The 26,790-nt window shown below is 36.9% G+C and overlaps 1 protein-coding gene across 3 annotated transcripts in view; it reads right to left on the reverse strand.

The window, feature by feature from the left end:
• The window catches only part of CD36 (CD36 molecule (thrombospondin receptor)), a 29,166-nt gene extending 6,790 nt beyond the window's left edge, over window positions 1-22,376 (reverse strand). The window contains exons 1-8 of one of the 3 annotated variants that reach the window (XM_010187265.1): window positions 22,292-22,376; window positions 18,083-18,316; window positions 10,086-10,246; window positions 7,782-7,926; window positions 4,453-4,632; window positions 4,212-4,303; window positions 3,729-3,775; window positions 1,329-1,398 (exon numbers count right to left, since the gene is read on the reverse strand). In XM_010187265.1, coding sequence (XP_010185567.1) covers window positions 1,329-1,398; window positions 3,729-3,775; window positions 4,212-4,303; window positions 4,453-4,632; window positions 7,782-7,926; window positions 10,086-10,246; window positions 18,083-18,202 — 815 coding nt within the window. In that variant the 5' untranslated portion in view covers window positions 18,203-18,316; window positions 22,292-22,376. Of the gene's footprint in view, window positions 1-1,328; window positions 1,399-3,728; window positions 3,776-4,211; window positions 4,304-4,452; window positions 4,633-7,781; window positions 7,927-10,085; window positions 10,247-18,082; window positions 18,329-22,291 lie in introns of those variants that run through there. The other 2 variants (XM_010187264.1, XM_010187266.1) reach the window with 2 other exon arrangements.
• Window positions 22,377-26,790: the final 4,414 nt, after the last annotated feature.

The following is a 26,790-nucleotide window of genomic DNA, read 5'->3' on the forward strand; positions in this document are numbered from 1 at the left end:
ACATCGACTTTTATTAAGAAAATTTGGAAGTGTTTGGACTACAATAGAGATACTTACCAATATAAAAGTCAACTTTGCCATAGGTTTTTGGTGACCCGATGTTACTAATCTAAGCTTTATGATGCATGCAACATTATGCATATAACCTTATTCCATTGTATATGAATCAGAATACCACTTATTCTCCTTTTCACTGATACATTATAAACTGACATGGAGGTATGGCTGTTACGCAGTATGTAACCAAGGCAGCAACACTTTGCATTGCAGCCAAACAAAAGAAGGGTTCTGGGTTTTGCAATATGGACAGAACCATTTTCCATGACCCTGTTTCAGCATGACCTTTGAACGACTGCTAGTGTCCTTCTTCATCGTTCATTAATTGTGAGAATTAAATGGTCAGAGAATCTCACAAACTGTATGCAAACGATCCAAGAATTTTATCACTTCTCCTCTGCATAGAATTCCCTTTTCCATGACTTGTGAAATGCTTTCCACTTTGAAGATTCAATTACTTCACAAAAAAAATAACTTTAACTTTATGTAAAAACACCGATTTTTAAAAACAAACAGTCGGCAAAGCAAATGGCCCACTAAACCTAGTTAAAAGGAAGCAGCTGTTTCCAGGCAGCAAAATAAATAAAGGGATCGAACTTCCCAAAAGTAAATCACAGTGCACTGTGATGCACTTTAAATCTTTTAACATTGCTTTCCATGATCCCACTGGAGAACTCAGGGAAAGTGAACTCAGCAGAAGCAGCAGGCTGAAAAGCCATCAGTATGGGATGTATTAAGCAGGTTTGTTTGTTTATAAATACATAAAAATAAAATACGTAAAAATACCCTGTGAGAAAACAATTTTGAGTATCTAGTGGATGACAGTAAAGCCTGTTCTGCATGGATGATGCTCTGCAGAAATGTCAAAAATGGGCCCAACTGGCCCCTGAGGTATCTATGCCGAGTAGTAAATTGCCTTCTTAGGCCAAATAAGGCAGGTTATAAGCTGAGTCCTGGTCTTAGAAGTTCCAGACTTTGAACCTGTGGCCCTCAATGTCTTTCATAGATCTGTAACAGCTCACAACAGTGTCAAATATGCCTGAATTATACATCTGTAGCTGTCTGAAATAAAACGCACCATAAATAGCTTGCTACTTGACATGAAGAAAGTGAAGAATCAAGTTCTGAATCATAAGCGCTGCTCATGAATTTACTTGTGTTTAGGTGAAATGTTAATGGCAACCTGAGCCCATGCAGAGCCACTGCAGCTGTCCTCTGAAACAAGAGAGCTTGTGCAGGTGTGTGCATGCACCAGGAAGGGACCAGCTTACCTGCAGATATCGGAGGAGAAGAAGCGCAGTACCTGATTCTTCTTAACAAATGGTGGGAATGATGCTCCATCTGTGGATAAAATAAAATATGAGCTTGAAAGCAATTCCACTTAGAAGATATGATTTGATTTCTAGCTCAATACTCAGCTGTTACTTTCCTATAAGGCTGTGATAAAGGTAAACACAATTAGTCATTTATGGGGAAAATAATTATGATATTGCACAGTGACAGGCACTCTACAGATAAGAATATATTGTTTTTGAAAGAGAGCCAAAGAGCCAAAGAGGAGCAACCTTTTTTTTTTCTTTTTCTCCTGGACATGAAGATACATAATCAGGCTTACTTAAAGCAGAGGATTAAAAAAAACAGTCCTGCTTAATATGAATTCCAGTACTTGTTGCCATTGCTTCAAGGTTTATGCAGTCTGAAAACCTAAACCATTCTAGAGATGCTTGGTTCACCCACAGTTATGACACCAGTGCTTACAAGAAACACAGCTTTAGACTTCAAAACTGCTTATTTAATAATCAGCGCTAAACCTTTTGTCACCGAGGTTTGCTCAAGCGTGCCTCTTCGTAAGCTGAGATCCTCAGCTAACGGATAGCTAATGCAGACAAGGAAGCAGTTTTGGAGCACAACCCATCTCTCCTCATGGTAGACATACAAAATAGGTCAGAGGAGTAGAACTTTGGTAATGTCTTTTTCTCCACTTGTTATAAAAAGAATAGAGACAGCATGTTCAGATACATATTTGTGCATTGCAAGCATCCAGAGTTAAGTAAGAGGACTCTTTGCCATTTTCCCAAACAAGGTGTTGTAACAAGCCTTTAACCAGGACATTCGTTACTTCTTGCTACAATTGCTGTTTAGTTTCTTAGTCAGCTGCTGTAACCAAGGGATTGAAAACATCTGTGATATCTTTGAATCTAGTTGGCAGAAGCGAGAAAGATAAATTACATCCTGCCCCTTGCCCACTGCTGACAGAAGCACTTTCACTTAAAGATCCGAGATCATCCTAGACACACAATTTCTAAATCTTGGCAGTCTTGGAGAGTTTGCAAACATGGACTCATTTCAAGCCCCATACAAGAATACTCCTTAACATTTTTATCTAGATATTTACTTATACTGCATATGCTGTGCTTTGGTGTGAAGGCTTACAAGATAAGAAGGAATTCCCACACTTAGTTACAAGGCCTTTTAAACCTGCTGCTTCTCTAAACACATGAGTAGTCACACTGACTGCTCTGGTAAACTGTGTGATAACCCTTGCTAACAAGGAAAATCTTCACATTTTCACAGTACTGGAGCATTTAGTCTAGTTAGCTCTGTATGTTTATTCCATCAGCTGTGGAAGAAGGAAAAACAAAAGGCTGACCCTGGGAAAAATGGGATCAGGCTCCCAGGAAAGTCCCAGAACCTAAGAAATTATTGCCTCTTATAAAATTAATTGCATAGTTTAAAAAGTAACTAATCCTTCCTGATTTACAGACTTCTGAAAAGTGATGTATTTAAAATACCTAAAAATAACCTATCACATGCTCTGGGCTATAAGGAAAATTATCTATGCTAGACAAAGAAGCACAGAAAAGGAAAAAAAAAAACAACCGCCCAAACAAACCAAAACCTGCATGTTTTGATGCTTGCTTACTGAAGGCCTACAGCTCTTTGCAAAAGTCTCCACCATGGCATCCATCGGCCTCAGCTCAATGGATTCTGGTGTCCTCACAGTGAAACTTTCACGCATCAGAAGAAAAATATCACCTTGAACAAATGTATCCTTAAGCAAATCAACTGTTTCCATATGCATTAAAAAAAAATAAAAAATATTCCTCTCTAGTTGTTCATCCCAAACTAAACTACTTTTCTTCTTCATCCCTTTTCACCTGCTAGTAGTCTCCAAATCACCTGCCTTTTCCCTTGCCACCTCAATTTCTTTTCATATCTCAGTAAAAAAACTTTTCTGTCCATTCTGGTGCAGTTAATATTATTTTTCAGTACTGTGAATTAATGTACATTATTAGAACACAAAGAGAATTTTCAACTGCTATACCAAAGAAAGAAATAACACCTTAGTTATACTGTATGATAAATAAAATTAGTAGAAACAGAAAACTGGATTCTTTTCTTCTGTTCCTTCCATATGTACACTAGCTGAAGAGGGTGTGTGTACATGTCTATATGAAATAATGCACACTAATGTATAACATATATAATAGATACACACATATGCATGTATAGCAGTAGTATTATGTATGCATCCAAATTTATATAGACATTTAATATACAGAATATAGAACTATCAAAGCCCAGGGGAATTAACTTAAATATTGTATTCCATTATTCCCTTGCAATATCAAGAAATGTGTTGAAGTTTTAAAAAGTTTTGATGGGCTCACCTGTGCCATTAACCATATCGCAGTGACCTTCCCAGTATGAAAGATTCCTTTAAGATAAAAAAAGAGTCATGCTGCATGTAGTATATTATAACATGTAATGAACTTCATTATCTGTATTGCTAAATATAACTGCTCCAGTATAAGCCTGATTCATTAGCAAAGTCAGAGGATAGAGATGTTTGTTCATTTATTCAGATAAACTATATGATGCATTAGAATAAATTAAAAGGGATCTAGCTAATTAAGAGTGCAAGGTAGAAGTAGCTACTTGTATCAAAGAATCACTAACTGTCTTAAATCCTAGCTCCTAACAGAATTATGAAGAGCTGAAAGAGAGAGGTGGTTTTGCTAAGCCCACGGCTTGATCTGGATTTCCTTGATTTGTCGAAGATTTTCCATTTATCTATAGCTCTTAGTGAATCAAGCCTTAAAAGTCATACCTTGGAAATATGTATGGTCTTTAATTATACAACATTATGATACCTTTTGTTTTTATAACTTTCAATTATTGCTGTTTTTTTAATATCTTCTTTCCCAGTATAGACTTTGTAAAGTCCATCGAGTGTCTCATTATACTGTAACAGACACAAGAAGAAAGAATAACAGTTAGAAGAGTTGAAGCAGAGTGTAGTATTGTATCATTTTTCTTCCTCACAGCAGCTGCCTTAATTTTTATTCACAGAATGGTAACTGAAGGCTTTGCCTCCTTCTTGATTTCACTTACCGGGTAGAAGACTCCCAGAACAGGGTCCAAGGGGAAGGGGACCTTGTTTAAGAAGGGATCTTTGTATCCCCACAGTAATTCTTTCACTGTTCTGTTCTGCAGCATGGTTGACTTAGAAGATTTAATCCAAGTATTCAATAGAAGTTGTATGAAAGTGTTTGTATACAAGGCAGGTGCAGCCTACAACAGCAATAAAATTAATATTTAGCATAAAATTCTGCATGTGCTTTGGATCAAAAAGACAGAGACTGACTTCAATACAACTCTGGCAAAGCAATTTTCCAGAGTTGCAGCTCACGGTAACTTCATATTCTACTTAAAACTGACTCTCCTTAACAAAAGAGTTACTGAACATATCTTACACAAAAGGAGAAAGTTGTATTTACTGCTTACGTGAGTTCATAAGGTCATCCCTAATCACAGAATCACAGAACAGATAAGGCTGGTAAGGACCTCCAAAGGTCATCTGGCCCAATCTTCCTGCTCAAGCAAGGCCACCAAGAGCCAGTTGCCCAGGACCATGGCCAAACCACTTTTGAATATCTCCAACTAAAAATCTCAAATCCTTAACTGTATAACATGGGTTCTATGACTTTTCTGTCACCTCCATGTGTCACATACTTCAAACTCACTTGCACTAAAAACATGTAAGTAAAAATATACAAGCCTTGTTACTTACTGGCTTAGATGAGTGGTTTAGATTTGCTGTTATGTTAGCAGCAATAGAACCGTATCCTGCATAAAACTGACCAAGTGCTGAATCTCCATTATTTCTTTACTTAGAAAGAATATATATTTGCAACAAACAAGTCCTTTCTGAACAGCTTTAATTTTAAATAATGGATAACTTTTCCTAATTCAGTGAAGAATAATGCAGATTTACCAGCAGTAATTGTAGTGAATGCTCCTAGAGGCATAAACACAAAGTCATCCCTAAGGGCACTGAATAGCTTGTGGAAAGCAAACAGGAATGATCTATGTTGGTCTGTCTGGTGAAGCAGGAAATTGTAAAAATTTTGATAAGTAAATCTGTGTAAAAACAAGTCATTCTTTTAAGGCAAGTGCTCAGCCTTTAGATAATTTCTTTGTACTTAGTGCTCCCCTTTCCTGCCCTCCTCAGTCCCATGAATTTTTCATTTTTGTCTGAACTTGAACACAGAGTAGGCAGAAAGCATAACAAGATTATGAGATAGAGGAGGTGTGGTTTCAGTTTCCTCAGGGTTAATAAAGTGTGAAAAACATCTTTCTGAATTCCCTTGTGAGTATTTTGACAACAAGGTTATAATATAAAAGATGGGCTCTAATGGAGTCAAGTCAGAGCTCTCAAACAAGATAGACAGAGCCTCCATGGGAATTTGGGCTTACACCAGTTTGTTTCCAAACAGCAAAATGGTCCTTGGATTCTCTGTCTCCATCTCCCCTGACACAGCTGCTTCCAGGCATGACCCTATGATTAGATCCATAAAGAGTTACGAGGTCCAAAGTGTGGGAGCTGAGCAATGTTATTTAATATCCCAAAATGAAGAACCCTGAGTAGAGGAAAAAAGAACAGCTTTCCAAAAGAGAGATATTAGCTCAAATTAGAACACAGGCAGAATATAGCTGTTCTGAATAAGGTCATTTTCCTTTATTTATTAGGTTTTTCCTCCATAGAGAAAAGAAGGCTCAGGCAGAATTATCATTGTATTCCAATACCTAAAGGATGGCTCGAAAGAGAATGGATGCTCTTTCTTCATAAGGAGTGACATAGAGAAGACAAGGGAGACTGAGAACAAGTTGCACCAGGAAAGATTTCAACTTGATAGAAGAAAGAATTTTTATTACAGTCAATCACTGGAATGTTGTGGAGTCCCCACCATTGGAAGTGTTCAAGGTGCAATTGGACAGCGTTCTAGAAAATCTCATCTAGGCTTCCTTTCTCAAAAAAGATTGGATCAGATGAACTTTTGAGGTCCCTTCCAACATGTGTTCTTCTATGATTCTATTGATTCTATGGTTCTATATCACATTAACACCAAGCACCTCTTCACTCTGTGCCTAGCACCCACTCTCTCACAGTGATCCTGAACACTCACATGAAGATGACATGAAGAGTTAGTGCAAGATAGAGAAACATAGAATCATAGAATGTACTGGGTTGGAAGGGACCTTTAAAGGTCATCCAGTCAGTAAGCAGGGACAGTGTCACCAGATCAGGTTGCTCAGAGCCCCATAAAGCCTGACCTTGAATATCTCCAGGGATTGGGCCTCCACCACCTCTCTGGGCAACCTGTGCCAGTGATCTACCAGCCTCATACTGAAAAACGTTTTCCTAATATCTAACCTTAATCTGCCTTTTTCTAGTTTAAAACCATTACCCCTCGTACTGTTGCTACATGCGCTAGTGAACAGCTCTTCCCCAGATTTCTTATAGGCACCTTTCAGGTACTGAAAGGTCACTATAAGGTCTCCCCTGAGCCTTCTCTTCTCCAGGCTGAACAACCCCAACTCTTTCAGCCCGTCTTTGTAGGAGAGGTGATCCAGCCCTTTGATTATCTTTGTGGCCCTCCTCTGGACCCACTCCAGCACTTCAACATCCTTTTTGTGTTGGGGACTCCAAAGTTGGATGCAATATAAATGTGAAAAGAGTAAATGTCAGCCAAAGGAGAACGTTCTCAGCCTGTGACAACACAAAAACTTCTGGACTGAGAAGGCTCTAGCACTACTCTAGGGGGACTCCTGTGCTTTTCTTTGAAGGACTAAGGTCTCAGCGGGACAGGAGAGACCAGGAGATGCCATTGCAGTGGTGCTGAGGGGCACCATGGGGAGCAAGCAAATGGGACAGCAGGGCCATGTGTACACTGAGCATGAGATTTAATACAGCCTCCCCTGCAAAGCAGGACTGAGGACATTATGGAAAGAGTATGGCAAATCCGTCTTGTACTGTTCATGCTGTACGTCACACAGAAAGAGAAAGAGAATCCTCACATCCACAAACTCTTGATTCATTCCCACACTAAAATTAACTAGGAGGACGTTTTCTGATACATCCCATCCAAATCGATAACTTTGCTTCCATTGACAGGAACAAGTCAGTTTTGATTTAGCATTAAGATTACTCTGGGAATATAAGGAAACCTTAAAATATATGCAATATGCTCTCAGAATTTAATTTCATTTTTTAAAAGACATTAATACAGCTATCCTCAGTGCAGCTGACACTCGTGTCATCTGAGTTCATAGAGAAGAAATCTATCATGTGTCAGTTTCAGTATTACTAATGGTAACTTCTCTGTTTCCTCCGGTATCTCAGCATTTGAACGCGGACATTATATGGACATTTTACTTACAACAACAGCAAGGTTGAGGCACGTGACGGTATCATTTTCTGGCCCAACAGACATATCAGGTTCAAAACGAGCGATGTTAGGCAACATGTAAGATATTGTGCCATCAGAGTGTTCTGTGATATTTTCTTTGGGTAAATATCTCACCCTTGAAATACAAAGTAAAAACACTGAATATCATTAACATTTGATTTTTGACACAACACATAATCATGCCTGACTGAAGTTTTTTGAAAAGTTGACGAAGACTTTGTAGATGAATGTTGAACATTTTATAGCCAATGAAAGGATTCTAGACTTTTGATGTCAATATATGTAAAAATCCCATCCTCTGTAAAATATTTTTCTTTTGGAAATATTTGCTTAGTGCTTAATGGATTTTTTTGATACTAAAATGAAAACAAACACTAATTTTTAAATTTTTATTTCAATAATGGACCTTGTATATTTTCATATTTTATTTTAAATTAATTATGTTTTGTAACATATTTTCTAAGCTTTCTTGTGAGTCCATGTAATTAGAAGGGGGTGACTCAGAATGGTTGATAAACTCGTAAGTTTTTATTTGACAGGCCTGTGTTGCAACAAAACAGGTTACACAATCCATAATGGGAGTAATTTTGATAATATTTCATATGCATGTAGAGATTTATTAACAATCTTTCAGCACCACTGAGATTGTCAGAAGCCTCTGGGGCATGCCTTGTCAGCAGATAGCTAAGGTACAAATCTCTCAGCTCCTGCAGTTCTATCCTTAGCTCAACTCTTCAGGTCCCCATCCTCTTGCTGCCCCTCTGTGCGGGCAGCATCCAGTGGGCACTTTATGACTTAGTCTGTGCTGTGGGTCCACAAAGCTTGTCCCAGCTCCATCCCAGAAGGGATCTTCAGGGTACTTTATCAGATCCTTCAGCCTGGGGTGGTGGAACCAAAAGGTTCAGAGAGGTTCAAAAGGTTCAAAAAATGGTACAGATGTAGCCAGTGCAGCTGGGCCTTACCCCTAAAGCAGCTGGATCTTGGCTTCTCAGGATTGGTTTGTGTGCATGCCACTTTAATTAATAGCCTCATATATAAAGCACCTATGTGAAAGCTGTGAAATATCTTTTTCTAATTAATGTTACTAATAACTGGAAACAAAAGACATAAAACAAGGTTTCCCAACAGAATCGCAGGGACAGTTGCATTTTCAAGGCCAGTTGTTCTACATTGTAATAAATAAAAATTTAAAGGCAGATTGAGAGATTCAGTGTTACAGTGATTCAGGTAGACACAATAACCCAGGTGAGCATGACTGCAGCAGTGAGAAGAGATAGTCATCATTTCTTATGTAGTCTCATCTAGGCTTCTAGAAGAGGTTTGTCCCTGAGAAAATAGGCACCACCACCAGCAGCAGCAGAGTAAAACATTTCTGTTTAGCAGGAATTCACCTTCTACAGTATTTCCTATCTGGTTAGTTTCCTGATTGCTGTGCAGTCATTTCCTATGTGTTCCCAGGTACCCCATGAATCAAGGGTTCTCTATTTTCAATGGAAAATAGATCATCTTTCAGGCATCAAAGCATATAAGCTGTTGATGCTGCAATGCAAAACCATCTTGCAAATATAATATACAACCCTAAATATATCAATGAAGAAATATCTTATTATTTTAAGAGATCTCTTGCATAACAAAGATGGCAGTGATAGCTGGGCTTAATGACTCAGGAAATATCAACTAGTCCTATGACAACATCACATTTAAAATTAAGAAATTAATTAAAATCTTCCCTGAATGAGGATGGACTGCTGCACCTAGGCCCAATCTAGGACATTCAGGGTGAAAAAAAAAAAGGAACGTTTTTTAGAGGAAAACCTTAAAAAGGAATAGCTCTAAATTAAAAATAAGTCATAAAGAAACAAAGAAACTAAATGTACTATTAAAAGAAGTATGAGTGATACATGTGTGATAAGTTCTTGGTTCTAGGGCATCTGGCATGTATTCTTCTGTGTAAAAAGTTGGAAAAAAATGAACAGCAACAAATGGAACTGTGCCTATGTCTTGCTGTGGCAAGCATCTTGCTAATGAGCAATAGTTTTCTACAGAGCAAAGAACTTCCTAGCCAATTACCATTTCTGTGTGCCTTTTCCCAGTGTGAGACTCAATACGGGAAGTGTTTATGATTGCTGTGTGTAGCTGCAATGTAGACATTTTTTTCCAGTTGGACTAAAATACAATGCTAGAATTTCACAAACAAATTTTAACTCAGCAGAACTTTCTCTGACTTTAACAAAACTGATATGACAAGTCACATATTCAGGTGGCTTTGCTTACCTGTATGTGTAAGGTCCTTTTTGTTCAAGTTTTGGACGTGCTCCTTCATCTAATACCTCTGAAGGATTTAGTACATTGAAAATCCAAAACTGCCTGTAAACTGAACTTCCTGGCACAAGCCAATTTTCATAAGCAATGGTACCATTCACAATGACAGCTTCCTAAAAGGACGAAAATTAAAGCTGAAATTAACCACAAAAAATGAGTGAAAAGCTGCATTTACTCTCCAGATGACTGTAAAAGATTCCCAAACAAACAGGAAAAAAAAGACATTTTATCATCAATATGAGGCATAAAACACACATTTTTGCTCAGCTTTTGAAGGCAGCCTAGTGAGAACAAAAGTGAGTCTCCCTAAAATAAGTGACCATAGAGCTGATGCAAATTGCTACTGTAGTCATTAGCAAAACTTTCCTACTGCTGTGGTCGAGTATTGCCTTAGTTCCTAAATATTTGCCAAATCCACTGTTTATTTGTAAAAAGGAAATATTTCAATGACTGAATGATACCCAGCAGTTTTTAGAATTCATAAACTACTTTTGCAAATAGCCCAGGGGAGGAAAAAAAAGTTGCTGCCTGAGCATTACTCAGGCGCTAAGTAATTTTGCACCCAGAGAAAGCAAATAGTATTCCTGCAGGACAGGTTGGGATTTTTTGTCAGAAAACTCTTGTCACCATAACTGAGACTTTCTAAGAAATATCGCCAGTTTTGATAATATTTTGTTAGTAATATTTCCTAGGTAAAGGCAATGAGGAAAAGGTATAGATATAAGAACAAGACAGGACATCAGCAAACACTTAAGAGTAACCAACAGCTTTATGTCTGTGGCACTCAGCTACAATATGATAAATTCGGACCTTGGGACTGTACAGTGAAAAGGAGAGTTTGAAGGTATGTTTTCTGTATTATCAGGGGAATACCTGCTCTGCCTGGTTTATATCAAGCCTCTTTCTACATGACTTTCAAAAAGTCCTGGGATAAAGTTTTTCTCCTTGGTGGTAAAAACTTTGGAAAGATTTTTCCATAAGAAGAAAAACCTGGGCTGCCTGGCTCCAACATATAAAATGTTTTTTTTTTAGACTTGTGCGATATTAATTACTTAATTAGCACAGCTCATAGAATCCCAGTAAGCAAGACTGGAATCCCTCCATATAGCAAGAAAAAGACATTTTAAATTTCAAGTTGCTAGATTTTCTTTCTACCTTAATTTTCTACCTTTAGAGTTTGCTTAGCAAGCACCATAAAAAATAATTTGGAAATTGTTTTTTCAGTTTCCAGAGAATTGCTCAAAGGATCTGGGAGAAGCAGGCTGACATAAAGAAACATGCATCTTGCTCTGCTCAGAGTCTGTCCGTGATCCTGTACTCAGCAGGGTCCTGAGATGGGGGCAGATGCCAGGATTTGACCTTTTGCCTCAGTGTAACTGGGATAGGGAAATGGTTAAGGATTAAGGTTAAGGCCACTATATGGTCAGGAGGACAAACTAATCTCTCTAGAAGTCAACAGCAAATAGGCACAAAAATGAATAGAGACATTTCAACCTTATGATGATAGATTTTAAAGTAGTGCAATTTGCATCTTAAAAGCTTTAAGTTTCCCCCTCCATCCATTCCTCTTTCCTGTCATAACCCTTTGCTAGGGGTTATAATAGCACAGAATGATATCTGAACTCTGCCACTGCAGAGTTTGCTCAGAGTGCCTGAGCCATAGGACCTCCTGTTCCATCCTTGAGAGGCACAGAAATAGTCCCGAACTTGCCTCTAGCTTTGGGCACTTAGAAAAATGTTCATTCTGCAATGATCACATCTTACGACTTTGTGATTACTTGGAACATGTTTCCTTAGAGCTTTCTTCATGTAAACGGTCTTATTTTTTCCAAAGAGTAGATCTTTGCCTCTAATCCTCTCACTGCTATTGCAGGGAAAGCTAAGGGTGTGCAGGACTTTATACAGGCTTTTTAGTACAACCAGGACACCTTTGCATGTAAACTCAGACTGTGGGCTATGTGAAGAGCTTTTTCATGTACTTTCTGTACCATCTCTCACAGACTTTATTAAACTTTCTTGTCAGTCTAGAACAAATTTGCTGTCCACCTAAAGCAGTGGAGTGGCTCTCCTTTATTTTTCATGCAAGAATACCTACTATGTCCATATTACACCCTTACGGAACACCAACTGAGAGAAATTACTTTGGGCATTGTACAAAGAGCTCCCTGGGACCTGAGTACTTTGGACAGCCAGCTCACAACAGTGTGGATTTTTAGCTCACCATTTACTCTGTGAAGATACCATTGTGGACACTCTTGGAGGATGCCTCAAGGGATGCTGATCCAAGCTGACAGCACTGCAGTCAAAGGGGCAAGCCAGCTCTGGCAGTCCCCTGTAGCTGATCCACATGCTTCCCCCTACCTTTTTGCCAGCTCCCATTCCTCAGGGAGCTCTTTCTGCCTCTTGGACTGGAGGAAGATTATTGCCTTTTTTTTCCCTGCTGGGTTACCTTTCTACCAGTGAGCTGCTTGGCTCAAAGGTGTTGGTAGGGGGAATGATCAGATAAGAACCCATGTTAAAACAAGGGAAGCAGCAGGACAAAAGAGGGAGGGGGAGGAAGGGAACAATAGCATTATTTTTGGTGGCATTCAGCCATTATTGTTAATAATATTTTTCCCAAAAAGGAGATGTGTGATTTTCTGTCACATTCTTCAAGAGTACAAATGGTGGGTTAAAGTGGAAGAAAATCTAGAGCTCTATCTTTATTTGTGTCTTCATTTATTAAAACCAATATCCTCACACCTGCAGGCTCTTGGTTTTTGGCTGTCTGATCACTGATGAGGCCATCCCTAAATATTACCCTTCTCTATGGCTGATTACTTGAATATTCCCCTAACACTGCCATGCTTTGTGATATTGTGAAAGGTACAATAATTTGGGAAACTACTAATTTGCAATAGATAGTATGAAACACGTCTCAACTCGCTAGTCAACCTACTTCAGCTCTAATATTAATTTTATGCAATAGTTAACTATTGTTAGCAAAAGTAGCTATACAACTTGGAATTGCTACACAGCCAAGCTCATCTTATGACATAACTGTGCAAGACTGAGTGAAATCAATGAGAACTTTAACCCCTTTTGTTTCTCACACAATTTTCTCCTCACTTGTAGTGGATCAAGTGCCAAAACATAAATTAAGAAATGCTGAGCAGTCAGCAATAGAAGCTTGCTGTACTTTGTTGCTTTGTGCTAAATTCAGCCATAATGAAGAAACAAAAAATGTAAGACAAAGTTGCTGTCTTGACAAAGGGTCTGGCCAGATGGACAAAAGATGCCATTTACTGGGAACTAATGAATATTTTAGGCTGTAGCAAAAATGTTACTAGTTTATCTCTATATGTTGCATGTGTTGGGCTGCATATGTAAGCTGGAGGAAACAAACTGTTCAGTTCTGTAAAACTGAATGAGTTAAGTTCCAGGATAGCAAATAATCTTCTTCCATTTTGCAGTTGAAAGTATGAATAGCCATTTATTACTTAAGTAATCTTGATCTAGTAACAATATCCCTGTTTACTGTAAGGAGGTTGACTAGATGGTCTTTAAAGGTCTCTTCCAACCCAATACATTCTATGATTTTATTATTATTAGCTTATTAATTAGCTTTTCTATTCAGGCTTTGTTGGATCAAAACTTTTAGTCCTTTTTCAGTTCTTGATCATAAAATAATATGGAAGCCAATCAAGTTTATTATTGATAATGGTGGTATATGTGTGATTAGATCACTTATGTTCTGCTGAGAGCCAGCAGTTACTTTAGCTTCATTAGTTTTGATAAAGAAGTAGCATATGAATGTTACAAGCACAATTTTAAGTAGATGTGTTTCCTATGCCTCCAGTAGCTGAGAAGGTATAACCTGGTCAATCATAGATAACAAATATATAGAGAGACAGATGGCTAAACATAATAATAGCTAAAATTGATAGCTTTATTTCTAAAAATAGCAGAGACTCACCCTGAAGACTCTACAGAAAGAGTGCAGCACTACGGTATTGTGACAAATCATACAACATTCTGTATTATCAATTCATCAGGAAATCAATATATTAAGTAACATTATGTGGCTTCTGTTAACCTGAGCTCATGCACTCAGGTAGAAAGAAAAAGTTCTTGGAGAAGTGCTGATAAAGATTTTTCTGACAAATAGATCAGTTACCAATGGGTTTGAGTGGTTAGGCCTGGCCTGTTAAAAAGAGCTGATCAGCTGGAAAAAAAAAAGTTTTAACATAACTGAAATGATGGGAATTTTGCCTAAATAAATAATATTAAGAGAGGGAAAGGCAAAATGTAGTGATTTTCAAAGTATCTCCTTTCAACAATATAAGATGCAAGCTTTCTGATGTACTATTTCGAAATCATCCTTCCTTTGGGTTATTTTTAATGCTAGACATTATAATGTCCAATAATAATGACAATAGACCTGATAATGTGCAACCAAAATGTGTGGAGTCAGTTAAAAAGGCACCTTTTGATAGCTTCAAACAAAACATTTCTTACAAAGAACTCTGAAACTTTCATGTTTTGCTCCCAGCTTAGCAAGGACAGTTTTCCAAACTCCTAAGGCCTTCATGGAAAGGTATCTCTCCCCTCTGGATGGATTCAGTCTTAGGAGGAACTAGGTTTTTTGCCCACTAGTATTGAAATCAAAGGCACCTTTTAAGGGGAAAGTCTCCTTTCCCTGAATAGTATCAGAGCTGAGATAGCTTAGTACTAATCTCGGTCAGTGGACCCCTGCCAAGATTCTGCTGGTGGTGTCATTTTGAGTGTCCATTTCAAGTGAGAGTTTCTTTAAAGAGCCTTTAAAAAGATTCAGAAAATGTGTGTAAAGTTGAAATTCTTTAAACTTTTTGGAGGCTGGAGTAGAAAGAGCTTATCCCAAAAGATGTGAGGCACAGGCAGAGAAGTCTGGGGTTAGAGAAGACAGCAATGTGTTTGTGTGTGTTGCAGTAAAGATGTATGTTAATAAACTGGAGCACATGAAGAGGCGACATGTTGCATGGACTTTGTTTGGGTTGTCCACCCCTGGACTGTTCCTGGGTGGAGAACAGCACCTGCCTGCTAGGAGATAACAGCCCATAGCCTGAGAGCATCTGACAAACTTCTAATCTCAGGGCACCTGAGATTGCAGATGCTTTCTCTTTACTGCAACAACAGTATGCAGCCTTCCAGCAAAGTGTGCCCTGCAGTGTTTACTCAGGCTAATCTCTCAATGACTGCAATAAAGAAATGAGACTGTTAGGGTTTGGTAAGTTGCAAAGATTTGTGCTTAAAGGAAGCATGTTCAGGCTTCCGCTGCTAGCAGAACAAAGCCAGTAAGAACTATTGATTGCATGATTATTAAAACAAAAGCTGTCCCTATTTATTGGGAGATACTAAGAAGTTCACCTGGACTTGCTTGAGAATAAGTTGATGATAATATGATTTGACTAAATCCTGAATATAAATTAAGTTATTACAATTTGGCTTGTTGTAATATGAAGTGTCCTAGAACTATTCATTCAGGAGAAAAAAGTTTAATGTTTGTTACTCTGATCCAGAAATGCATTTTATAGCAAAATTCATTTCCCCTGGAAATGTAGATTTGTTCGTACTGTGCTGCCGTCAACTTGTGAAAGAACTAGAATTTACTCTGAGATAGGATAAGCAGAGGAACAACTAGCAGTCTTTTTTCCAAGCTTTGGACCGTGCAGAATTTAAGACAAGATTTTGCTTATAATGATGATACCTGAAACATTTTCTTTCCTTTCATTAAATCTATGTCATTTTGACATTTTTTTCACCTGGTTGGTGAGAACCTAAGTTCAGGCTTTGTCTCATGAGTCCAAAAGGAAATGTCATAGGTCATATCTGAGAGAAAATCTCGCTCATTAGGTTTCTTCCCCCTGACCTAGAGTCTGTATTATTAATAATGCCAAATAAAATTGTCATTGAAATTGATCTGTTTCTACCAAACATTTCCTTAAAAAGTAACATTTTCAAAAGTGAAAGAGTCCCAAAAAAAAGATGTTTTCACTATGCTCTGCTCAGCAGACCTGTTTCTTTTGCAGACAGGTTTGTACTTATCTTAAATATAACTGCAGTGAATAACAAATACTTGTTTTTCTTACTAGCCCTTTCATCAACACAGGTAAATCTCAATTAGTTAGATTCAAGTCCCTCTTAAGCATCTGCTGAACTGATGACAAGTCTCATCTGTTGCATCTCAGCATATCTTTTCTGGAAAGGAATACTCTTAAAGTCTCATGGTCTCTGTAAATAGTTAGAATGATAAATAGGAAAAAAAATAATCTAGTATGACTTGTACTTAGGAAAAAAATATGTATTTGTTTACTTAAATAAATAAAGCTTCTATAAGTTTACTCTTTTATGTTTTATATGAATACTGGTATAAATTTTCCTTTGTATATCTATCAAACAAGGTGCCTTGAAATAGTTACAGCCATCTGGAACATGATCACAATGCCAAAAATTATAAAGAGGTTGAGGAAAAAATTGCTGTGTCTAATACTTTACCACTTAGAACTCATGGAGGTATAATTTCATATTTAGACATTTGCAAGCCATGCTGTCTAAGTGGTTCGTTATTATAAGTGAACAGATGAGCACATAACATTGCTAATATGTGTAATTTGCTTTGAAAATACTTAATGGCATAAGACAACACTCTGAATTAACTCAGAGTAAATATTTGATACAAGAAGATACACATTTTTAAAACTGTGTGCTTTCTAGAAAACTGGCCATTTCTTCAATACGCCAATCAATTAAATTTACTTGCAAATATGGAGAGTATTACTTTTTGTAAAATGTTGTAAGATGGGCAAGGCATTATCTAGCAATAATTACTTTTTGAATCTCTATAAATTTGAAAAAATCATGAGAATAGGTTTTCACTGAGTTTGCTGACAAAATTAAAATGTTATGTAGAAGCCTTTTTTTTTTTTAAGTGATGGTAGAATCTAGGCAGGGCCTCAACAGTTTAAGATTTCCTGACAGTTCATACATCCACCTCCTCAATTTACTTCAATACCTGTTAAGACCAGTCTTCCAGAAGAGTCTTTGAATAAATATCTCAAAGATCTCCATAGTCTTCAGTGCCACAGTAGATCATTTGTAAGATCATCAGTCAAAGACCTTTCTAGATTTTTAACTGTAGGAGAGCCCAACTTGGCTGCAGTTCCCCCATGGTCTTTCACTCTAGATTCCTCCATGATTTAGACCCTCAATTATACACCCTTTTCATTAAAGATTTAAGAAATTAACTTTTCATTTTTCTTTAAAGACAGACCTAGATTTTAAAGAAATAAAATAATCTAAAAACCCAGAAAATATTGTGCCTGCCAGGTCTACAACATGCTACTTCTATTACTTTTCGTACTTGTTGAATCAAGGAGATGTATATGACCAGATCCTGTATTCTTGTGGAGCACATTGACTTGGATGACATAGTTACAGAATATGAGCCTAAGGCATGTAAGTGTAGGATTAGATTCTGCAACAGAATTTTGTTTAAATATCTTGCAGTACGTAATTATAAGTGCAAGGATTGAGTAGTAAAAGAAGAAAAAAAACACATAAAAATAAATAATTGGATCATCATAGGTAAAAAATAAAGAAACTAGAAACAAACATAATTAAAATAAAATAAAAAATGCTTACTTCTAAGTTACATTACTGAAAAGGCACCTTGAAAACAATATTTTCCATTCTCACAAAAGCATGAAAAACCACAAGCAAGTAAACATCACAATAAAATTAATATATTAAGAAAATATTGCTGTAACATCTATTCCGAAGGAAGTTTGGATTGCATATATGACAAAAACTATGTTTAATGATGAAAAAGAAAAAAAAGGAAAAAAGCAGAAACAGAACACAAGATTTAGAAATAATGACTACTCAAAAAACACAAACCATATAGATTGAAAAGAAAAAAGAAAATAAATTACCTTTTTTATTGCTTTGCCTATAATGTTATCTCCAACTGGTATAAGAACTCCTCCAAATATAGCCAGCACAGCACCGATGATGGCCCCAGTGAGGAGCCCACAGTTTCTGTTACAGCCCATTCCTCTACTTTGTCAGGATACAGACAGACAATGTAAGAATATCCTTGCTGTCAGTCTTGATGGCTTTTCCTCACTTCTTGGTCCCAGCAGGCTCACTGATCTTCCTGGGACAACCTGCTAATATAAGGAGAGAGTGAACAAAAATTGCATTCCAAAGCTCAAAGTACAAAGTGCATGAGATGAAGCAAGTAGAAAGATAACATGTCAAAACCAGCGACACAGTGGAGGTCAGTGCCAACAAAAAAAAAAAAAAGAAAAGAAAAAAGAAAAGTTACATGTACTTTTGGCAAGCTAGTTGCTTGTTACATATCATTCCTTTTTTTTTTCTTTTTAATTTCAATTCTCTAAAAGACTGATAAGTCCTTTCATCAGTAATTTTTTTTTTTGGCTCTGTTGCATTAGGGCAAATTGACATAATAATTACTGAGCTGACACTCTTCCTGAGACAAGCACCTTCTCTAAAATCTCTCTGTGCCAAAGGGTGAAGCTAAAGCCCTACACTTTTACCACAGCCTGCAGTGGCCATGGCTCCCACTTCAGGCAAAACCAGGAGTTTACACCACTAGCATGAGCTGCCCAGGCTGCTTCGGCAGTATGCCAGCAAGGAAGTCCTTGAGATCCATCAGCACCTTGGTGGTAATGGCAGCTACTAGCGGGAGCCACCTAAAAGAAGTCTGTCTTTCCAGGTCTCTGTCAGTCCACAGTCTACTACTGAAGGGATAAAACTTTTGTTTCAGCAACTTCATGACAAAGACATGACTGGATTTTCCTTTTAGAGCTGCATTCTTACCATCCCCTGGTTTCATCAATCCCAGTTGCCTTACAAAACTACAGACTTCTAAGAACGACTCTAGATTTTGATCTTTGAAAAATTTAACAACTTATATTTCAAGATCATTCAGTCTCAGAAAGAAAAATGTCTGCAATTACTCATCGGAAAACAAGAGTTGTTGTTAATATGTGCTAACACATTTTAAGGTCTAGCCCGTAGTGAAAGGTGTTGTAAAGAAAATCAAAATTAAACCAGTGCTGACAGATACGGAAAAACATAAGCTCTTAGTAATATTTTTCCTATTTGTTACTCTTTATGAATAACTGAGACAAAAACCTGCCTAATTTTCAATTTATTCTTGCTCAGGAATTAATCATCTCCATAGAACTTGCAAGTTTGTTATTTGCTTTAGAGCTCCAACTAACAGAAAATCTTCTCTTTTCTATGTTAGATATTATTGTCCGTATCCTTTTCATTCTTATCAATTTTTGTTTGTTAATGTGTTGTCATCATCTCTAAATCAATTTTAAAGCAGGCATTAGTCACAGAGTTAATTGCTTATTCAAGGCCAAACTCAGAGAGCAAAGGCAGACAGAAAAATGAAGTAGAAGAACAACTCAAATTAAATTCAAAGTTTACTCATGAGGATTAAAGAGTTAAAAAATCTTTATGGATTTCTAAATAGTAAAGCAGGAGTAGGAATAACACGTTTTATTTCCATAAATGCAGTTATGAGGTCCTTTTATTAGAAAAGGACACATACATCATCCAATGATACATAAGGTACCATGGTCAGCAGGCTAATGATGTGTCCTTCCAAGTCCAATCAAACTCACAATTACATCACGTCTGCACCTGACCCCAGGCTGCCTCTTCTATCTTTGCTGGAAACCCATCTTTTACCTGCTCTACCACTAGCAACACTTTGTGTCCCTTGGCATTAACAATAACTAATTCTGTACATTTGAGCTCACTGGTATTTTAATCATTTCTCTTTGGTTACTTGCAAGTAGACTGACCAAAAGACTATTTGCAATCTCAGAAATATGTCCTTCCTATAAAAGTAATCTGGTCCATCCACCTGTCACCAGGTGATTCCTTCTGGTTCACACATCAAAACTTTACCCTTTGATTGTTTTGCCTGCACATACAAGGGACCAAGAAACCCAGGTCTGGCTAAAGTTTTGACTTTTAAGTCAAAAACTTTAGCTAAGGACCGAGAAGAATATCTTTCCAGCTGTAAACCTGGCTTTTCTGCTGCACCTTATTTGAACCACAGGTTTACTTGGTTGCTTTCTTCTCTACCAGCTCCATTTCTCTGTGCCTTTGCACACAACAGCAACAAAAACTCATCAAATGGGTAACATAAAAAAGTCTATTTTCACAAACTTTTCATGCAACGTGTCGCACTTTTCACAAAGATAACTGAAAGACAGCATGACTAAATTATGAAAACATCAAGTTATTAAAGTCTCTTTGATTTAGTGGATGGACGCATAATGTGGCTATAGGCAAACTTCAGTGTAAACTCAAGTGAGAAATCCATTAGATCTGAAGAACTTTTAAGTGAAAGTCACTAGGATGGACTGTTATATCTTTGTAGATATGTTCAGATCAGGATCTTTAGTCTGGCAAAAGCAGAACTGTAACTCATTGCATAAGTGATATAGGGATTTAAAAATCTCTCCGCTGTTACATATTGTAGCAAATCTAAGCAGAAGAAGAAATTCTCAGTGAAATCAAAGTCTGACAGTACATAGTTCAGGTTCATTTTTTTTAAATTAAAAATTGAAATTCTCTCTTCCAAAGTGTTTAAAGAAGGCTTTTAGACATTGTCAGACTTTTTTTTCTTAGCTTACATACTGAAGCTTTTCAAATTCAGATGTACATCTTCCACCAAAATATATTTCCATCTAAGTTTCTACAAGCTGTTCCAATGTATTTTTTTTTTGTGTTAGGCAAACTAGGTATCTCTCATGAGTACTGACAACAAACAGCTAAAAAGCAACTGGCTGCTAATATTTTCTATCTGTTCCAAGTTTTTGCATATTGTAAAATATTCACGCTTCTTCCACCAAACACAATGCAAAAGCTGTCTAGACATATCTCCATTTATGCAGTTCAGATCCTCCATTACACAACTGCAATGAAGAGCACTCACAACACAACACTCAATTTTACATAGAAGTCAACAAGTTATTCTCATTTATCACAACTGAACGTAGAATATGAAGATTAAAGTAGAAATTTCCATTAAGAATACAGTTGTGTCTGGGAATTTATATTCAAGTGAAAATAATTTACTTTAGGCAGAATAGAAACTACCATAACAAAATTAGATACTGTCTATGAGACTATAGTATCAATTAAACTTAGATTGGACTACAGGATTAATAAGATTATTCACCCTATTCTAGAGTAATGGGTGTCTACTTTATCATTTCAAATTATTTCAAATGTCCTTAATAGAATATTGAAAATGGAACTGGTCGATTCAAATGTCTGAAAAGACAATTTATATAAGCAACTGAATAGAGGAAAGATACAAAATGTTATTAAACTTTTCTTCCCTATTTAACTTCTACTTCCATACATGTCAGTTTAAAGGAAGCCCTTGTAAAAACCAAATAATATTATCTCTATATTCTTAATTATTTGTGCAGCTCTAATAGTAATTTTTAAACATTGCTTGAAATGACATTACTTCAATTCTGACAGAGAATCAGATTTATTGTCTCAAATGAGCGTCACTCCTTGGGGAGTGTGTATAATGAAAATTAAAATGGGTTTTGAAAATTCCTATTAAGTTTCAACCCAAAAACATGGTGTTTCTTCAAACATAATTCCAGTTTCTTCAAAGTCAAATGGTAGGATTAAAAATCCTAAAATTATTAAGAGACACATTTGCAGGGAAGAGTTGTTTTGGTGGTTTTTTCAGTCTTTGATTTACTTTGAAATTATAATTTCAAGCTTTTTATCTATGATAGTAAATGCTACAAATATCACCTTAAAAAGATGCATTTATTGTAAATTCACATGACTCTAGAACTGTTGTTTCAAGAATATTAGATATCAGAATACAGAATGCAATTGGGAAACCCAGCAATACTGAACATAAAATACTATAGCTAATACAGTAATGAAACATTTCACCAATACATGTAAAATGTCACTGTTTATTGCAAACAGCTTTGCAATATCCTGTCATTTTAATTTATATTGCAAATGAATATTTTCAAGAGCCTTTCCACCAACTGATTTTAAAAGTATTTCTGAGGAAAATTCTCTGATTTTAAATGCTGTATCATATGACTCACCTTGAATAAGGGCAACTGACTTTTCAGATGAACGTACAAGTACTTAACACATGACTTGCATCAAGTTACGAGAAGACAAGCAGCTAAATCTCCCCTCCAAGCACATAGCCCTCCAAACTCTGGGGGAGTGTTTATATATTCCAAGAGACGTCAGTTCCCTCTTTATCTTTTTTGCCAGAAAAAAAAGTTAAGTTGTATTGGTGCTGGGGGTGGGTGGGTGGTTATTTTTACAGTCTGACTAAAAGCCGCTACCTACAGCTCGTGGTAATATACTTAGCAGCTGCAATGTTTGTTAAATTTTGATCCAAGTGGGTCAAAGGTCAAGGAGACAAAAGGGTATCTTACTTATATGGTTCCTGGTCACTTCTTTTCTAATATCTCTTTGCTTTAAAACTGCTCATATTAGCAAGTTATGACTAACCAGTTCCTGACAGCTTCTGTAAAATACAGAATACTTTTGAATATTCTTTGCTATATAGCATGATCTGCTGTATAAATAGAGCCTTTCTATTGCAGTCATTCTCTGTCATAATACAGGCTAAACACCTTTGCAGCTTAATCATCATGACAGTATATTTTCAAGTAATAAAAATCAGGAAATGTCAGAATATTTTGAAAAGGAATCTTTTTTCTCAGATTGGATTACAACATTTCCTCACAAAGTGCTAAGGCTCTTCCTCTTCTTCTGCAAGTTCAATGAACTTTGTCCCAGCAGCTTCTTTTTCTTAATGTATATAAAAATCTGTTATTTTATACACTGACATCTATGTAGACTAAAATGTCACCCCAGCCTGGTGTCTACTAACAATTAACAATAATCAGCTTGGCAAGCTGTTTCACAAATACTTTTTAAATACCTCCTCATCCCAGATGAATTAAATGAATGGGTTATTTTAAAAGATTCTTCTGGCAGCAGCAAGAGGAAGTAATTTATATCTCATTTATTTATTTATAAGAAAGATATTTTTCCTAAAAATAGATTCTTAGGTCCAGACTTTCAGGGCATAACACAGAATTGTTTCTGATTCACATGTTTAATATTTGCTGTGTGTTTTGACTGATTGTTTACCCTTCTAGTTTTGATATTGACTTATTTGAAAGTTAAGATTTTGTGGAAGAAGCTCCCTTCTTCTGATCTACTTCTGCTAAATAAATCTAAGGTGGATGAAAATTAATGAATTTGAGGTTTTATCTCCCAGTAGTGGTTGCAAGAGTGAAAGTGAGCAGAGTCCTTTGAAAGCAACCTGTAGGACAGTCTTTGCACAAGACTCAATGCCTGTGAAGTTGGTCATCCTGACTAGCTCCAGTTTCACATCCTTGAAAAGTGGAGTGAGTTTGCTCTCCCCTATTCTCTAATTAAAGAATGGAGTTTAACTGCTGAAAGAAGCAGTCCTTTATGCTATGGTTCCCATGCACTACTTCTATTAATATTATAATTGTTTATTTCTATTGGTAATCTCCTCATATGGTTCTCTTCTGAGGGTGCTTTTGTTCAGGACCCCACAGCTTTCTTCACTGCCTTCTTCACTGCTGATCTGTCTCTTCTAAGAAGAAGTTATTCCAGATACTCACAGCTGCTCATGGAGGTGTTTCTTACCATGCTCATTTTCTCTATTTGTAATGCATGGGATTCAGTGTACACCATTCCTAAGGGAGGAAATTTTTTTTTGTCTTTTTGTTGGAATCCTAAAGGCACTAAAGAAGATGTAATGAAATTCAGTTTTTAACATATCAACATATGAGTTGTATCAGCTGATTTTCCAACTTATGATATCTTATTATCATACTATATAAGCAAAATCTTCTAGCAGGCAGTGCTTGTCAGTGAAACTGCAGAAACCAACTAAAAGGATTTGAAGCTGAGAGAGAACTGTGCATTTTTGGATATCAATCATTTCTGCTTCTTAAAAATAAACTGAACTAAACCATAAGTACTTAATGGTCCTTCTGTGTTCTCTGGCTTCATACCAGTGTTCAGAGGTTATAAGGGAGAAAATGCAGAATGATGACAGAAAAGGCAAAAAAATTCATATTCCCTCAGAGTTCCCAGTGGTGTAACAACAGATAAACTACCCCAGAAGGAGAAACTGTTGAGAAATAGTGTAAATGACACTCACATGCTTGGTGAAGACACAGAAAGCCACAGGAAGCAGAAAAAGGCAAATGCAGCTGTTAACTCCAAATGAAGTCCACACGCATTTCCCAGAATAAACATATTACTGAGAAGACAATGCTGAATAGATGAGTGTGATTCCTAGTTTTTCTAGACATCTCGTAGTGGGGCCTTTTGAAAATCACTTTATTTGGGGTGTTTTCTAAATACAGAGGGAACAAATGAGGAGAATTACCATATTTTTATGTGCCCTGAGATTCCTAACCACCCAGTGTCCGCCCCTTTTTTTTTTACATTACGATCCTTTCTGTCAGGGGATGATGTCACTTTATGGTACATATAATTTGAATTTTTACATTGCCCACAAAAATGTTCCCACATATGTTCTGATATACAGTACAGCACAGCATGATTTTATATTCCCACGTATCCACAGTTGTAGCACTCCAGGGGTTATTCCTCACCTGCCTATTATGAAACTTGTGAAAACTAATCTTAACATGAATCTCTTGTCAGATTTGGTAAAATGGCTGAGGTTAGCAAGCAGATTAGAAAACTCTAGAAAAATTCTTTCTGTACTTTTGCACCATCTGAATTTTTCAGAGAACACTAATCTTTAAAAAAAAACAACAAAAACCCCCCAAACAACACCAAACCAAACCCAAACAAACAAACAAACAACCCCCAACAAACAAACAAAAACTTCTAGTTGTTAGGTAAAGTGTTGAACCCTGGGGCAGAAGATGAGGTTAATGTCCTCAGCATTCAAAACAGGATTTTCTATATACTTTTGAGATCTCTTTCTATTTTGAAATAAAGGTGTGAGGAATTATGTTTACCTCCTTTCTGTGGTAAGTAAAAGCACAGATTTATTGTTTACAGGCTTATTCTATTAGCAAAACCTCACGTGGCTTCTACACTTGCTGCCCAAAATCCTGTTGTCACCCCACAGTGTTCGTCTCTGGCTTCTCCGCAGTTTTTAAATCCCACAAGAAGGGTTGTATCTTCCTCAGCAGTGAAATATCTAACGCATTCAAAAAAACCCACAAAAAATAAGAACATGTGGCTCCTGTCCCCAAATAAGCTCTTCCTGATTCAATACACTTACGTTCACTCATGTGCACATAGTTGTTCTGAGGAGAAGAGGGAGGAATATAAATCTTTTACAGAAGAAAATGATGCAATATACCACCAGTGGGGTGAGGTTTCTGTCCCTTCCCATGTATTAGAGATACTAGGAGGTGTTCCTTTAAAGGGAGTCAAATTTTGCATTCATGAAAGGTAGTCTGATTTTCTATGGATATGAAATCCTTCTGTGTATCACCTAGTCATATAATATGTAAGAAACAACACATGAGCTGTCCACCCAGATCAGCCTCAACAGTTTACTTCCATTGTATAGGAGCCTCTCCTAGAAGTGAACATGGTCTGTCTTCAGGTACTGCCTATAAAGAACTTGAACATATAACACCCAAATTCTAAAAATAATAATATCAAACTAGTATTTTTTTGGCAAATAATATGTTCACTATCTTTTTTTCAGGTACTGTCACTGTGACTGCTATTTCCTACCAACTAATTTTTCAAAAGCCAAGGGACAGAAAAGAGTTGTATGTTGCAAATAATTTTATCAATGTAAAAAGTAGGCGTCTTGTCTAAGGAAGATGAATTGGTTTCCTCTCCTCTCAATGGAGAGGTATGAGCACTTCCACAGATTCATTCCATCTTGAATTCTCATCTTAAGCAAGGATGTATCGTATCCGTTGGAGGTATTGATGCTTCATTTAAGTTAGACATCTAACTTTTAGAATCTTAATGTTAGAACAATTCCATTCACACTCCCCAGAAAGGTCTTTCAGCTCCTTCCCTCATCAGTGCACCGTACTGACAATACCAGGATGGCTATACAAGGTTGTGCATGTTGAGAAGCAAGAAGGAAATACAATGAGAAAACTTCAATATATTTACCACCTGACATTAATGGAAAATTTGGCCAAAGATTGCAGAGGTGGTGCAGCACTTTTTTGCCCACCTCACACCACAGACTTCTGCTACAGATGCGTTGGTTTTCAAGGCTTTCCAGTGTATGCCCTGAGGCATAATCCAACCACTCAAATAAAGCAGTCTCCAGCCCCCTGAAAAAAGATCCTCCTAGACATGCATTAATACCTGATTTCCCATCACAAGAGCTTGGAAGACTCATTCCAAAACTGCTGTGTAGCTCCTTCAGTACCCACTAATGCTCTCAGTTGTAGTTTTCCCAGCTCTGTGAAGTGTTAGGACATAAGGTGCTGTCCCTTGTGATTCCAAATGTGTTCTGATGATATGGAAAACATTCTAAAATACCATTGGCTCAAGCCAACTTGGCAGGAGTACAGTGGAAACA

The sequence above is a fragment of the Mesitornis unicolor genome, unplaced genomic scaffold (genome assembly GCF_000695765.1).
Source record: "Mesitornis unicolor isolate BGI_N332 unplaced genomic scaffold, ASM69576v1 scaffold4946, whole genome shotgun sequence".
Classification (NCBI taxonomy): Eukaryota; Metazoa; Chordata; class Aves; order Mesitornithiformes; family Mesitornithidae; genus Mesitornis; species Mesitornis unicolor.